General features: G+C 41.2%; 1 protein-coding gene across 1 annotated transcript in view; it reads left to right on the forward strand.

Moving 5' to 3' along the window:
• Positions 1-2,060: 2,060 nt before the first annotated feature.
• sgk1 (serum/glucocorticoid regulated kinase 1) overlaps positions 2,061-14,680 on the forward strand; it is a 33,838-nt gene continuing 21,218 nt past the window's right edge. Inside the window, exons 1-2 of the mRNA XM_085382059.1 lie at positions 2,061-2,201; positions 6,380-6,619. Of these exons, the coding sequence (XP_085238185.1) occupies positions 2,061-2,201; positions 6,380-6,619 (381 nt within the window). The remainder of the gene's footprint in view (positions 2,202-6,379; positions 6,620-14,680) is intronic.

Consider the following 14,680-nt stretch of genomic DNA (forward strand, 5'->3'; position numbering starts at 1 on the left):
ATAAATAAAATTTAATTGAATTTAAATATCACACAACCAATTATGCTTTAAAATTCTGAAACAAAATTGGAGTTATAAAAACTTTTAAAAAGTAGTACAAGAACAAGAGCGCCAAGATGTCATGTGATGACATCTTGACGCTCACTGCACAGGTCTTTATTTTAGCACGATGACATTCGTGCTAAAATAAAACCCACTCATGTAGTCATGGCTTGGCTTTTCTGTCATAAGTGTATATAAAACACCACCTTCTAAGATGCTACTATGGAGATATGGCAGCCAACAGGTGTTGGATGCTACTTCCTATAATCTTTACCCTAACCTAACATAATCCTGGTAATCGTGTTGGTGGGGTGGGTCAACAAAAACACTGCCTTGTAGCTCTTCCTACTTGTAATTCAAGTCACACGTTGACATTAGCTGCTAGAAATGCCGTTGAGCAATATGAATTTCGAGATGAAGGTCAAGTAGAAAGTAATTTTCTCATCAGTGCAGCAGAGTGAGTAAACATTTGCTTCTAATTGCTACACGAAAAGCCATGAAGCCTATCGTATATAAAGCGTATGTAATGGTTAATAATTCACGTGTTATTGTTTTACTTTAAAGGCAGCAGCCAGCTCGCAACTAGAAACACAGCTTTGTTTTTTGTTTTTTACAGGACACAACATCCATGAAAGCGTAACCAGAAAGTGATTCAGCTTTATTGTACACGGGTGTCAGATCAGGAAATTAAACTGCTCCTGCCTTATTGGTACAGAGGCAAGGGCATATGCATAGACGGGATGAGATGTGTGTCAGTGTGAGCGTGATGTCCGGCTGGATCAAAAAGAGCCAGTAACAGTGGTTCACTACCATTATCCCTCACATGCAGGCCTGCTGTGATGGATGTCACTGTCCTCTTTGGTCCTCAGCGATACAGATTAAGAAAAAAGGGGAGAAAACAAGGGAGGACTGAGGTGAGGTGAAGGAGGGAGAGAGAGTGGGAGGAGCCAGCCCTGACTGCAGCAGAAAAATGAGTGAGCGGAGGGAAAAAGGGGGAGGGCAGAGTGGTGATGAGGAAACAGTGAAGGATTTGGAGGAAGGGAGAGAGACAGAGAGAGAGAGATGGGAAGAGAAAGAGAAGGGGAGGGGAGGCAGCATCTGCTTGCTGCAGAGCCTTTCATTGATAAAGTAGCACCGGAGTGAGCCAGAGGACTGCAGCTGGACTCATCACACACACGCTTCATCATGCTTTCATTCATATACTTCGCGAGACTTCCTCTGTGCACCCACCCACAGTGCACCTCAAGTCTTTGCACCAGTGAGGACGCACACGCTCACCCACTAATCACACAGTGACATGCTCTTTATTTAACAACACCATCGCCTCAGACTTGCTTCTGTTCTCTGCATCCTATTTTTGGGAATGTAAGCTTAGCCCAGAGAGGGACACTTGTAACTGGGAGTTGTTGGTGTTGGTGGTGCATCTGATCTGGGACCGGGCTTCGGAGGAGTCTCCGGACAACAACAAATAAAAAAGACAGGCTGCAGCAGGATCGGGGGAAACCAGCCAGCGCAACGGCATAAAGGTAGGGATGGAGAAATTAGGCATTCATCTAGACTTGTAGAACCGTGCTTAAACACATCCATCTTGTAAATACACTCGTGGATGCACGTGTAAACTTCACACACAGCTGACATTCACTGAGATGCTGAGTGTGGGGTGCTGTAAACAATGCTGTTTCCTGCCCACATCAACAGGAGCCGGTGTATTTGTCTCTCCATCTCTTTCTTTTCTGTGAATTTCTCACTTTCTTCAGCCCGTCTTCATCTCTGTTCTGACAGGTTGGTTTTGAGGTAATCTCATTCATATCACAGTGTCTCACCCTCAAGTTTTTGGTCCATCTGCATCCTCCTGCTGCCTCTCGCTCTCCTCTTGCATCTCAAATCTTCCTCTCATCGCAGAGGCATCACTCCTGCTTTCGTTCCCGTATTGAACTCTTTCTCTTGCTTTCTCCCTGTCTGCCAGTCTGCCCGTCATCCTGGGATCTACAGAAGCAAGCGGTGTGCCGGTGTCGGCCATGAAGCTGGTTAATGGGGGAGGAGGAGGCGGCGGAGGAGGAGGAGGAGGGGGAAGCAGTGGCGTGGGAGGTGGAGGTGGGGGAGAGAAAACTGCCTTCTCCTTTAAGAAGTGCTCTGCCTTCCAGTTTGTCAAGAGAAAGGTGAGTTTGGATAACAAGCAACATTTTGGTGGGGGTGCATCTTTGTGCATATTGGCTGTGAGAGGTGGTGACACAGAGCCAGAGTGTGTGTGTGTGTGTGTGTGTGTGTGTGTGTGTGTGTGTGTGTGTGTGTGTGTGTGTGTGTGTGTGCAAACCAGAGATGATGTCATTGTGAAGGCTAAGCTGCTCTAATCAAGCGTAAGATTGGACTCCCTGCTTGTCTGTGTTTACAGCGTGTGTTAGGTTTTTATCTTTTTTTGCTTGCGTGTTTGTGTATTCCAAAACACTGTTGCACTTCGGGACCCACAAGTGTGTGTTGTGTTGAAATCACTGAGTGGAAGAGAGGTCCTGTGGTTAGGATCTAGTCAGCATATCCTGGGTTCTGCTGCAGTGCTGCCACAAGGCTCATTACTGGTGTGTAATGTTGATGGTTCGTATTAAATGTTTTCTGTGATGGTTTGTTTGTGTAGGTCTAATGAATGTGTGCCCTGGCTTTTATGAAAGCATCACTTAAAACTGTACTCAAAACTCAAAACGGTACTTAGGTCTCACTGTCTAATAAGGTTCACCTCACAAGGATACATTATAACTGTCACCCTCACTAGAGGTCAATAAATCAGAATTATGCATATTGCATATTACTGTTAAATTGCAGAATAATTACATCTGTGGGCTGCAGAACATCTGCAAGACTTTGCATTGCATATTTCAGACTATCATAGCTATATGTTGTAAAACTCAAGTTCTAGCTAAATAAATAATTGAACAAATAAATGTGTACTCATTAAGTTATTACATTTAATGGGGAACTAAACACAAAAGTGAACAACACCTCGTTCTCCTTCTTCTTTCGGCTGCTCTCTTTAGGGATCCCCACAGCAGATAATCTGCTTCCTTCCATCACTTCGTCCCTAGCATCTCTGCGTGTCCTCCTTCGCTACATCCATGAATTTCTCTCTTGTCTTCCTCTTATCCTCCTGCCTGGCAGCTCTATATTTAACATCCTTTTGTCCAATATCCCTCCTCTGCACATGTCCAAACCATCACAGTCCCCACTCTTGCTTCTACACTCCTGTCCTTCTTTCTCTCTCACTGCCTCTAAACATGCCTTCCCTCCCTCTCCTACTCTTTTGTATTTGTTCAGCAGTAGCGCACTATCCACTGGGCCCCTGCTGGTCAACTGCATTGGTTTCAGTCATCGTCAACCCAGGCTTCAACCAGTATGCAGTATGAAAAGCTCATTCTTATTTCATTTTTGCACCAGTTTTATACCGAATGCCCTTCCTATCTGCACTAGCCTAAACCTCGCTTAAAACAATAACGAATATATTACAACAATAGTTTGTACCACACTTTTTCAAGTTTTATAACTGATTAATTATTAGTAAACCAGTCATTAGTTGTAGCCCTAAGAAACTAGCGGCAAGATTTACTAAATGGGGCAAAACAGAAAAAAAACACACATAATTCGTTTTATGGGTGATTTACAAATGTTGTACTGTTTTCTAAACACAAGCACAGAAGGTTCACTTCGACATCAAGCACAAAAATAAAACGTGCTTTTTATCTGCATTACATATCAGGGCAGTTATCAGTAAATTGCATGTCACAGACGTTAATAAATCAGTTTGCATACTTGATTGCATCTTGAGAAATGACCGTGTATGACTGCCGCAGCTTTGTTAGATTTCGAAAAGTCACTGTATGCTGTAATCTGACTAAAACATGTCAATCTTAAAAACAAATTTAATTATGCTCCCTGAATAATTTGCAGTCGATTTACACGAGATCAAAACACAAAACAGCGCGCGGTGCCTGCAGGCCATAACAGGAAGGATATGACTAACATTACTTCCCGCTTGTGGAAGAGAGGTAATGCACTCAGTCAATAATCACATTGCTGCTTTGGGGATACAACAGAACTTTTTTTTTTTTTTTTTTTATGTAGTAAAATAATTCAAATGACAAGTTAAGGGCTGATTGCAGCTGTTATTTACTTCATGTTGCCACAATTTCAGCCTTAGGCAGCGAACATCTTCCCAGATAGCAACAAATCAGCAACAATCACTTAAGCTCTTGATTCATATTAGTTTCTTATCCGCTGGGTTACTGGATAGATTTACATACATATCTGATCTGATTGTGTCACTGCTGTGTTTTTATTTTGTTTTTTGGTTGTTGTTTTTTTACTCAGAATATGAGTGGTCCAAAATGTCTGTGCTGGCTCAGATGGAGTACAGTATGGTGTGGATTACTGATGAATCGCCTAGTGAATAAGGACAGATTGCGTTAACACCCACACACACACACACACACACAACTACGCATGTACTCCCACAGGCGCTCTATGCTGCAATGAATTTCCCACAGAGTATCTATCGATGTAAACTTAACATTTTTCTTTTCAATTTTTCCAAAATGGTTTCAATTTTGGCTTCCCTTCTGCTCCATCCAAGCGATGATAAAAAAAACAAAAAAAAAACAGAACCTTGCAGGACATTCCCGAATCCCGGTTGATGTTATTGCTGCCCTTCAGGGTTTATTTATTTCTCTAATTGCTTCAGAATAATCCTAATTGCATAATAAGGAAAGCATGAGTCCAAACAGAGCCTTGGGTCATGCAGAACAAGGAATAGAAATGTAAAGTCAATACAGCTGCATTCTGCATGTAACTGTACTTTTATCTGTCACTGTATATTTGAACATTTACAACTTGTTACACAGGAGCAAATACGTAACAGCGATGATGTCGTGCAGAGCTTTTCAGTGATCCAAACAAAAGCTAACATTTTCACGTTCCAATGAGCGATGGATGACTGTGTTTTTGTGCCAAATTCGGTGGATTCAGCACCTATAATTAGTTTCACTGTCAGCGTGGCGCGGTGAACAACAGGTATGACAGAACACTGTTTGATCTGTCACATTCCGTTACCTCTTTGAACCTGATCTCAAAAACAACAAAGGGAAAACTCATGTAATTAGATGGAACTCCAATCACGTGCAGCCAGTTCATGACTCGCGATGTGTGAAGAAGCTTGTGTTGCTTTCTTATTTTAGGTGTGCGTCATCCGTTTTCTGTGGCAGCCCTACAGCAGCTGGCTTGTTTTTGTGTTGACCTGCTGGAGTGTTTTTCCAAGTCTGTTTTCTCTTCGACCCGACATGCCTTGACAGGCTGTCGAGGCCGCCCTTCGACTTAGGCGTTCGATCTCAGCGTGTGTGCTGTATGTGTGTGTGTTACTGCATTTTGGACTCTGTGCTGCTCAGCTGCCACAGGCTACAGCCCTGTGGTGTGTGTTTTCTAAATTTTCGAGTCACGCAGCAGGATGAAATTTCACAAGGTTCCTCTCACTGTCAATCTCCTTCTGTTTCTCTGTCTGTTTATCGGTTTCCTCTCCACTTTCACCAAGGTTTTTTTTTGTTTCCTCCACACTCACACACACACACACTCACACACACACAAACGTAAACACACCAGTGTTTCCTGTAAGTGACAGTGCTTCTCTGGTCTTAGTCACTGAAGGAGCACGGTGTGTACAGTATGCATTGTTCTTGCGTGCACCGACTTGTGCTGCGTTTGTTGACAGCATAAGGGTAATAATTAGAACACGTGCTCATGACGTGAATGCATGAAGGTTTGACTTGTGGTACTTCATCACAAAAGCACACTTGAAGACTGATGTTCTCCTCAGCTTTTACGAAGTATCGGTGAAGCAACACTGGTGTTGAAAAAAGACACGAAAGCCAAAAACATACCCGGGAGTAGACAAACAAGGCTGTTCTTTCATTCTTCATCAAAGACAGACTCAACATCATACTTTGCGCCATCAGATGTCTTTGTGTGTGCTTGCATGTGTGTGTGTAATACATATATGTCATCGTGTGAGTGCACCCCCTCTGATTAATGTGTGGCAGAGTGGAGACACAATCTGTGCCTCTCGTAAGTGCATTGTGTGTATCTCATTCTAGCCAACATGTAATCATGGATAAGATTACAAACAGCTGATGATGAGTTGCAGCTGGTAAGGTGTGTCTGTATATGCACTGTATGCACATTTCCGTCTGTGGAGATCTTGCGCTGTTACCTTTAACAACAGAGGAAGAAACTGAGATGTTATAAGTCAGATCAGAGCATTTTTTTTCTTATTTAGAATAAATATTGTTCTTTTTTTCCTGTGCAGGTACGGAGATGGATGAGGAACCCGAAAGTGAGTGTGGAGAAAGCTCAGGGGAAAGGCCTCCTTTACTCCTGTCCAAAGTGTCCGCTGGCTGAAGACCTGTGGTACACCCACTTCCCATCACCGTATGGCTGCTGTCATTATGCAGGACTGCAGGGTGGCCTGTATTACCACCAGGAGCCCTGCTCACCTTGTCCTGCAAATGGGAAAACGAGTGGCCATGAAAAAAGCAAGGGCTGCAAGGTAAATGGAAAAACAAACAGTCGCTAATCGTGAATTCTACCTTGGAATTCCAAGCTATTAGCTATTAGTTCACTTTGGTAATTTGACTACAGAGAAACTGTATCAGAAGAATCTAGTTTGGTAAATAAAAGCTACTTAGAAGAAATTTAAAACTAGAAGAAGTAAAAAAAAATATGGCAAAAGACACATTTTAGCAAAAAATTTCAGCTTGACTAAGTTACAGCAAAGGTCCAATGTTTTTCACAGGTCGCACATTTAAAACGTGCAAGTAATATTAGCTTTTGATCTTTGGTCTCACTCTGGCCTGTCATATATTTGCTTATTCAATGTGATATTTGGAAAGTTTGTCCATGTTGATGTCACTGTGTGAATAATGAACAGAGCTCACCCTTTTGCACATGCAGTACACAAAAGTCAAATTTCTGACCGATGAAGGGACTGCCTGTACGTGGACAATGAACAAACGTACTGTGCCACCTACACATTATCCCAACAGGGGCTGTGCTTCCATGGAAAGCAATGCCATGAAGTTAGTGCTGGAGGAGGTTTGGAACTGCTTAGTTATCGAGTCACCAGTGTGACTTTTATGGACTATGCTGCTCATCACTCTGTAACTTTCCATGGTCTCCCACTGAATTGCTGTGGTTCCTAAATAGTTTCTCTTTGTAAAAATTTTTTCTTTTTAACTGATCAGACAAAACTTGAACTTTTTGGAAGTTTTGAGCTGGTGTCTGGTGTAAAACTAACACAGCATTTCATAAAAAGAACATCATACCACCATTGAAACTCGGTGGCGGTAGTGTGATGGTCTGGGGCTGCTTTGCTTCTTCAGGAACTGAACGACTTGCTGTAACTGATGGAACCATGAATTCTGCTCTTTACCAGAAAATCCTAAAGGAGAATGCCTGGCCATTGAAGCTCAAGTGCTTCAAGGGTTATGATCCAAAACACACCAACAAGTTCACCTCTGAATGCCTCAAAAAATAAATAAAATGAAGGTTTTGGAGTTTACTATATAAGCCAAGACACTTTAACATGACCTTAAACAGGCTGTTGATGTTCAAGAGTGGGCTAAAATTCTCCCACAGCAATGTGACAGATTATTCCCCAGTTATCACAAAAGCTTGATTGCAGGCTGTTCAGGCTAGGGTGACACAACCAGTTATTAGGCTTAGGGGGCAATTACTTTTTAACACAATAGGTGAATCATAATTTAAGAACTGCAATTTGTAATTCCTGCAGCTTTTTGATTTTTATCGATTATCGTACCACGCAAAGTCAAGGAACAAAACAAGCTTTGTGGAACTTTTTGGGCTTGTGCCACTAAATAAGTCATTGTTTACTTATGACCCATTACTTTGACTAGCTTTAGATTAAGTGTGCGCTTTCAACACATTATGGGGACATTTGGGGAAGTTCAAAGGATTTAATGTATTTATTCTAGATCTAAAGAGAAAAAAAATGTTTCCACATTTGAAAATCTCATAAATCAATTTTCTGAGCACCAAATTCTAGTGTCAGTTCAACAAGAATGATTTTCTGCCCCACAAAATTAAAAGTTAATAAAATTCCAATATTTGTCTTTAGCTTACAGAAGGGAAAAAAACATTTTCAATCTTGAATTTAAATCAAATATGTGTGAAACGGTACAGCCATTACAAGAAACAAGAAAAATCATCACCATCTGTAGACAAACTAAATTGGATTAATGTCTCTGTCACATAAGCTTTATTCGTACATGTGAACAAATTGTTAATTTAAAGAGCAAGCGAGAAGTTAACAAGAAGAATGTGACCTATTTCATGGTAAGGGAGAGGCCGCCCACTCACCTGGTGCCTTTTCACCTAAAATCTCCTCATGCCTGCAGCAGGAAGCATATCCCCGATACACTCCAGAACATCACTTGACTCATTTCACTGATGTCCCACCGAAGGCAAACAAACAAACCAAATTAGGCTTTAGAAGACTCTAGATAATGTTGTGATCCTCATGTTTTCCCTTTAAGCTCCTTCACGAGTGCTGTTATGTAACATAAACAATAAGGCAACTGAAGAAAGGGGTGTTTTTCCAAAGTCCACCTTTGTTGTTGCTGTAAATTAGTGCAGGAGGCCTGCATTTAGCACAGAACGCGGATACTCTGTTAAAAATCTTTACCAAAGAGGAAGTAAATTCACACCTGTGCACTGGAGGAAAAGTAACTGTCAACACACACGACTTGCCCAAACATGCATGGCAGGCCTTTTATGTCGATGCTGCTGCAGATGTACTTGGTTATGCAACTACGATTACAATAGCTATCCCACTGCCTATCAATCATTTTAGCCATCAGATGGTTCCCTGCTTGTGTGTTTTTCCAGACCCATGGGCATCAGTAGGGAATGAGTCATCACTATCCCACTGAGCTAAACTGTGTTTGTTGAGAAACCATGCTAAAGGTGTGTTTGGATATGAAACAGCACGCTATTGTTGCCCAGCACTCTATTCCCTTTCCTGTGTTGCTTTTTTGTTTCGCTGACTCTCCATCTATTCCACCTCTTGACCTCAAAACCAATAGATGTGTCTTCAGTAGTACTGATGTGTCTCAGCGGGTGTAATTGGTGTGTGCGTGTTTGTGTGTGGCTCTGGGGTTAAAGAGGAGGGGGCTCGGTGGTGAGTCACAGCTTGTTTATAGTGTAGTGTTTGAGCTGTGGTAGTTGTTCACATTTCAGACATAGTCGAAAATGGGTTTTGATCCAAGATTTAGTTCAATGATTGACGGCATGCAAACAGTAGCCCTTACTATGTGTCTCAATATGAGGGATTCCACCATTCGACTTGTTCTACTATTGCCAAACACTACACAAACATCATGTTTGGTCTTGTTCCCGGCATACTGTGCTGTATCTTTGCACACATTGTCCAAATACTTTACAACTCAGGGCATCAGGCGTAGCTTGCCAAACACTGGCAGAGCGTGATGCTTGTTCAACAAATGGAACACTGATAGAAACATTTCCCTCGCACGTCAAGCTCGCTGCTCTGTTCTCCAGGAGGCCAACTTCAGCCTGACTCAAATTTAAATGAGAAAAATCTTCACTATGAAATTTCAACAGCCCGTCAAAGCAAACAACAATTTAGACAGCTCTCTCAGACTGGAACTTCAAAAAGTGGGATGATGACGCTGAGAGACTGCTGTCACTGCTGACACCAGATGATGGAAACGCTCTCGGGACACTTATCGCGGTCTGATACGTTGCTCCTTGTTCTTCGCTTTTTGTGCTCTGCATTGTTAAATATGAATGTTCAACTTTAGCCCGGCTTATTGCAGCTTTTCTCATTCAGAGAAGAGGCTTTTGAAACTGTTAATCTGCGCTTGGCAGCAAAATATCATTGCAGTTGTTTGTTGCCAGATGAGCTGTGCTGAACTTGAATTAAAGTTTTAACCAACCCACAAGAGGTCAGAGCAATAAGTAAAATATGAACCGTGCAATATCTGAATTGATAAGTTTAGAAAAGGCAAAAGTTTAAGTGTTGTTCTCTCTCCAAGAGAGTCCTCGCTGACAGAATGCCCACCTCCTCTAATAACAAAGCATCAGTACCATTAAAAATGCAGGTAGCTCAGCTTGGCCTTGACACAGTGCGCTACATCACCTTCACCCCACCGCCACAGCGCCTGTGAGCGATGCTAAATATAGACCGAGCTTTATGGTGCTGATTATGTCATAAAGTGTGAGTGTGCTAAATTTATGACACAGCAGTTTTTATTGAGGGGCAATGAGGCTTACTGGAAGCAAGAGGAAGGTGGGGGAAGTGAATGTAAGAAAACAGAAGTGGAAAAAGGTGGAAATATAATAATATTGTTGGAGAGAAAAATAAAAGGGAGGGGCACAAACAGAGGAAAACTGTGATAGAGAGAGAGATGAGAAGAGCTGAGAGGATAGTTTTATTACGAGATTGAAGATGAGGTCAGCGTTTGTGTCCCACTGCCAACGCATGAACAGAAATCAAAAGTATATAAATCCTCCTGATAAGGAGGGCCTGCACTGTCCCGTATACACAACAGCAGACGACCAGATACACTCACGAACACACACACCCGCACACACATGGCTAAATGCAAATACAGCTTTTCCACTAATCTCTTAAATCGAGCCTGCACCATTCTTGATGAAGACTTAATGAAAAATGAAAACAGCGTGAACCTTTGGTGACTCCTGGTTGTCCCAACATGTGATTTCTCTCTCTCGGCTTATGATTTCAAGAGTGCCTAATGTGCTTTATTCAGGTTTTCTCAGAAATCTTTGAAATTTCGTTACATAAATAGATTAAAAAAAAACCCAAAACAACTGTCCAAACTGTTATTTTCTAAGAATTTGACAAAAAATACAATTTCACAACATGGACAATCTTATATAACTCATTAATATTTAAGTTTTATACTTAATCTTATCTCATTTAAAGGGCTAATCGTGAGTTTTAGATCAGGGAACTTTAAGGAAGTACTGTGTTGTATTTATTCACAGTTTGGAAGAGTGACTCCTGGATTACCTTGACACTGAAAAAGCCCATATGGAAAAGAAATAGTAAAAACTTATATGATTTAACTCATGAAAGTGGCCACTTTCATGAGTAAATCATATAAGGTGTTACGACCCGGCTCAAAAGCCGCAACATAAAAAAGGAGACGAATACTAGAGTGTAGGTGAAAAGAGGTTTTATCTTAAAATGGACTATCAGGTTGGCTAAAGTGGCTAGTGCCACCAAGGCAAAGACTAGTAAGCTCCCCGGGAAGCTTGCCTCAGGTATGCTTTTATCCACACCTGACTAGGTGTGGCCAATTAGCACCAGCTGAAAACATTGAGATGATTAGGGGCTGCAGAGGGACGTAACAAAGGCTTACATGATTTACTCATGAAAGTGGCTTTTTTCTCATTACTTTTATATATTGTTTTAGTAAGTATCCAAAACATACGAGTTTCATTTATATAATTTTTCAAGGGATCTTATATCTGTTTTCACTCTTGTATGCTTTTCATACAAGTTTCACACAAGACAGATACAAACTTTATAAGATTTATATATATCTTTTCCATATGGGAGTCTTTAAAACGGAATAATTCTTAAGCAAGTACTGGAGTTTTAAGGGGTCCCTTTTTTGTGTTTTTTGAAAAAGTGTATATTACGTCTGTGCATTGAGATTTGACTACATTTTGACTAACAGAAAAAACCCACATGCAATGTTAACTGCAGCGATGGCAGGATTGAGGATCATAACTGACCTCCATGAGCTAATTGTCAGCCACTGCTATAGAAGTGCATCTCATCCCTGTTGTTTCCTAAACCGTTCTTTCCTTCTACTTATTTGTCCTCTCGCAAAGCCCCTAACATTATACTGTATAAAATAATTACAGTTTAATAGTATAATATAAGAGCAATATATTGTTATTAATCACGAAAAGTAATGTATTACACATTACTTATTACTTTTCTTAAAAGTAATGCTGAATGTTACCTAATTAGTAAGTTGTTACAAGACTTGTTACTTTCTCATTACTCCGTAAAATGACCTGAAAAGCACTGTCTCATGACTACCAGGTAATTATATAAACCTATAGGCTACTGTCCCGCACACCAACACAATTCCCTATCCTAATGAGGACACACACAAGATCTCTCCTTCAGTTTTTAGGTTTGAGCACAAAGCTGACAACGCAATCTTGGCTAGCTTAGCATTAGCATGCTGGTTGTGCAAATGTAAGCAAAGAGATAAATTTGTGTTAGCAGTATGATACAATTGCTCCATCCTGGATGCAGTTTCCACTTTACCTTCATGCTGTCCTTTTGTGCAATAAAAATAAAAGTAACGTCCACAGTCTTCAAAAGTTGTCTTGCTGGACCAACTTCACCATTTTATTCCTGCAGCACCTGAACTAAAATCAGCTAACTGTAGTGCAAGTGCGCAGGAAGGAGAAAAGAGCATGTTTGTTTGATGTTTTTTTCTTTCTATCCACCTGGTGCGCAGATAACTCAAGAATATACTATTATAACACAAGTTACAACATAATTGTAACTGTAATGTGATTACTTAATTTTGCACAATAATGCATTACTTTGTAACGCTTAACACTGTATATGACTTCATTTCTCATAAGAGAGGCTCTGATTTGCTCTGTGGGATTAGTGTTTAGTAATTTCCTTACATCCTGTTCCGGAAGCTGATCAGGTGATATTGTTAATAAGTCCATCTACTCAGTATGTTTTAAACACCAACCTTACCCAGAATCGCCTGGCCCAGTCTATTCCCTTTTCTGTTTACTGTCCAAAACTCATTCATGCAAGAGAAAAAGAGAGAGTGCATTAGACCAAAGTAGGAAGGAAGGAAGGAAAAAGCAAAAAGGATGAGGGCCGGCCGAAGAAATCCTGAGAGATGAGGGAAGTCAAGAAGAACAGTGATATTTATCTACGCTGATGCATCCCTGTGAGACAGGATTCACTATCCATTAACTCACAGCAAAGCACATTTCAAAAGGTTTCTTTTGAAATGTTCTCGGACCCAGAAAAAAGCCTCATTTGACAGTTAGTAAGTTCTTCTTGTTAATATTTTGTCAGAGTCAGCTAGATCATAGTGTACCTTTGTACCGGCCCAGATGATACTGGTGTCATCTGCATTTTAAAGCAAATGTCTCATGGGTCAGTTGGCCGTGACGTTTTGTTCTCCACAGAGGGAGGTGGTCTATCATAAATCTACCTTTTCTGTTCTCCTTTAGCAAGTGACAAGGCCCTGCGGGCTAAAGTCCTCTTCCACGAATGCTGATGCATTGTATCTGAGTCAGAGAAGGAGATCAGGGAGGAAGCATGATGCTAGAGTTAATTCCTTTGCAAGATCCTGTCAAGCGACTGTAGGGGTGATCACGAGTACAGCTGCATGTAAGGTGTTGAATCACACATGCTGGCAGACTTCAGAGGTAGAAATGGCCCTGTTGTAGGCCCACATATTGGCTGTTGACACTGACTTCTCAGATAAGTGGTATTTTCTTTTTAAAGTGTAAATGTTCTATTGCTGCACTTTGCACTCGAGACTCTGGCTCCTGACGTAGTGTTACCTAAGAAGAGCCCTTGCTGTACACTCTGTTACTTTTTGATGACGCTGATAGTTAATGACTTGTGAGACAGATTCCACTGATTTACTTGTGACCTTTTCACTGGCACACAAACTCACTCTGGATTCCAGTCTGATCTCCCAGCTGGGGGATGTGACCTGTGAAAACTGGATAGAAACCCTCAAGCTGCTGCATTTTCAATTAAATTTATAAGTTTACAGTTTTTTTAACAATGCCCTCCACAAAATAACAAAATGACATGATTTATTGCAGGGCTGCTGGCCCTGTATTAATTGCAACTAGGTGTACTTAATGAACTACTGAACTTTGTCCTCTGTTCACCAGCTTGAGTCGCATTTACCGTGAATCGCATTACTGTCGAAATATAGGTCTTAGCTACTACTGGGAATAAGAAGGAATTAAGAGTAACAACCCACAAGGCCCAATTATATTTGATACAAAGAATTACACAGAGAGCACTGGGAGCCAAAATCCCGTTCCAAGTTGTTGGCTTGTCATGCATACTGTACCAATACCAGGGGAAAAATACCTCTCATTCCAAACTTCTGATGGTACTCTTTTGAATAGTTTAGAATAGCCTATGGTCACAAATCTTTGCCATCTGTGTGATGGCAAAAATGTAAAACCACACCAGTCTGTTGAATGCCGCACTTGGTGAGGTATGATGATGGGGTGAGGTAAATAGATTGGTACTTATATATAGCACTTTTCTACTTTAATTGAGCACTCAAAGTGCTTTCCTGCAACAAGCCCCATTCACCCATACATTCACAGAACTTTTTTTTATTAACATTCACAACCTCACAGTGTCTTGGATACATCAGACGCAACTTAGGGTTCAGTATCTTGCCCAAGGAAACTTCAAATTGCAGATTAGAGGACCTCGGGGATCGAACTCAGACCTTCTGACCCTCCTCTACCACCTGAGCAGCCCCCACCACATATGACACCTGCTTAGCAC

Source organism: Rhamphochromis longiceps, linkage group LG15 (assembly GCF_057381845.1).
Source record: "Rhamphochromis longiceps isolate RC_006_pf linkage group LG15, R_longiceps_female_GT1.1, whole genome shotgun sequence".
Lineage (NCBI taxonomy): Eukaryota > Metazoa > Chordata > Actinopteri > Cichliformes > Cichlidae > Rhamphochromis > Rhamphochromis longiceps.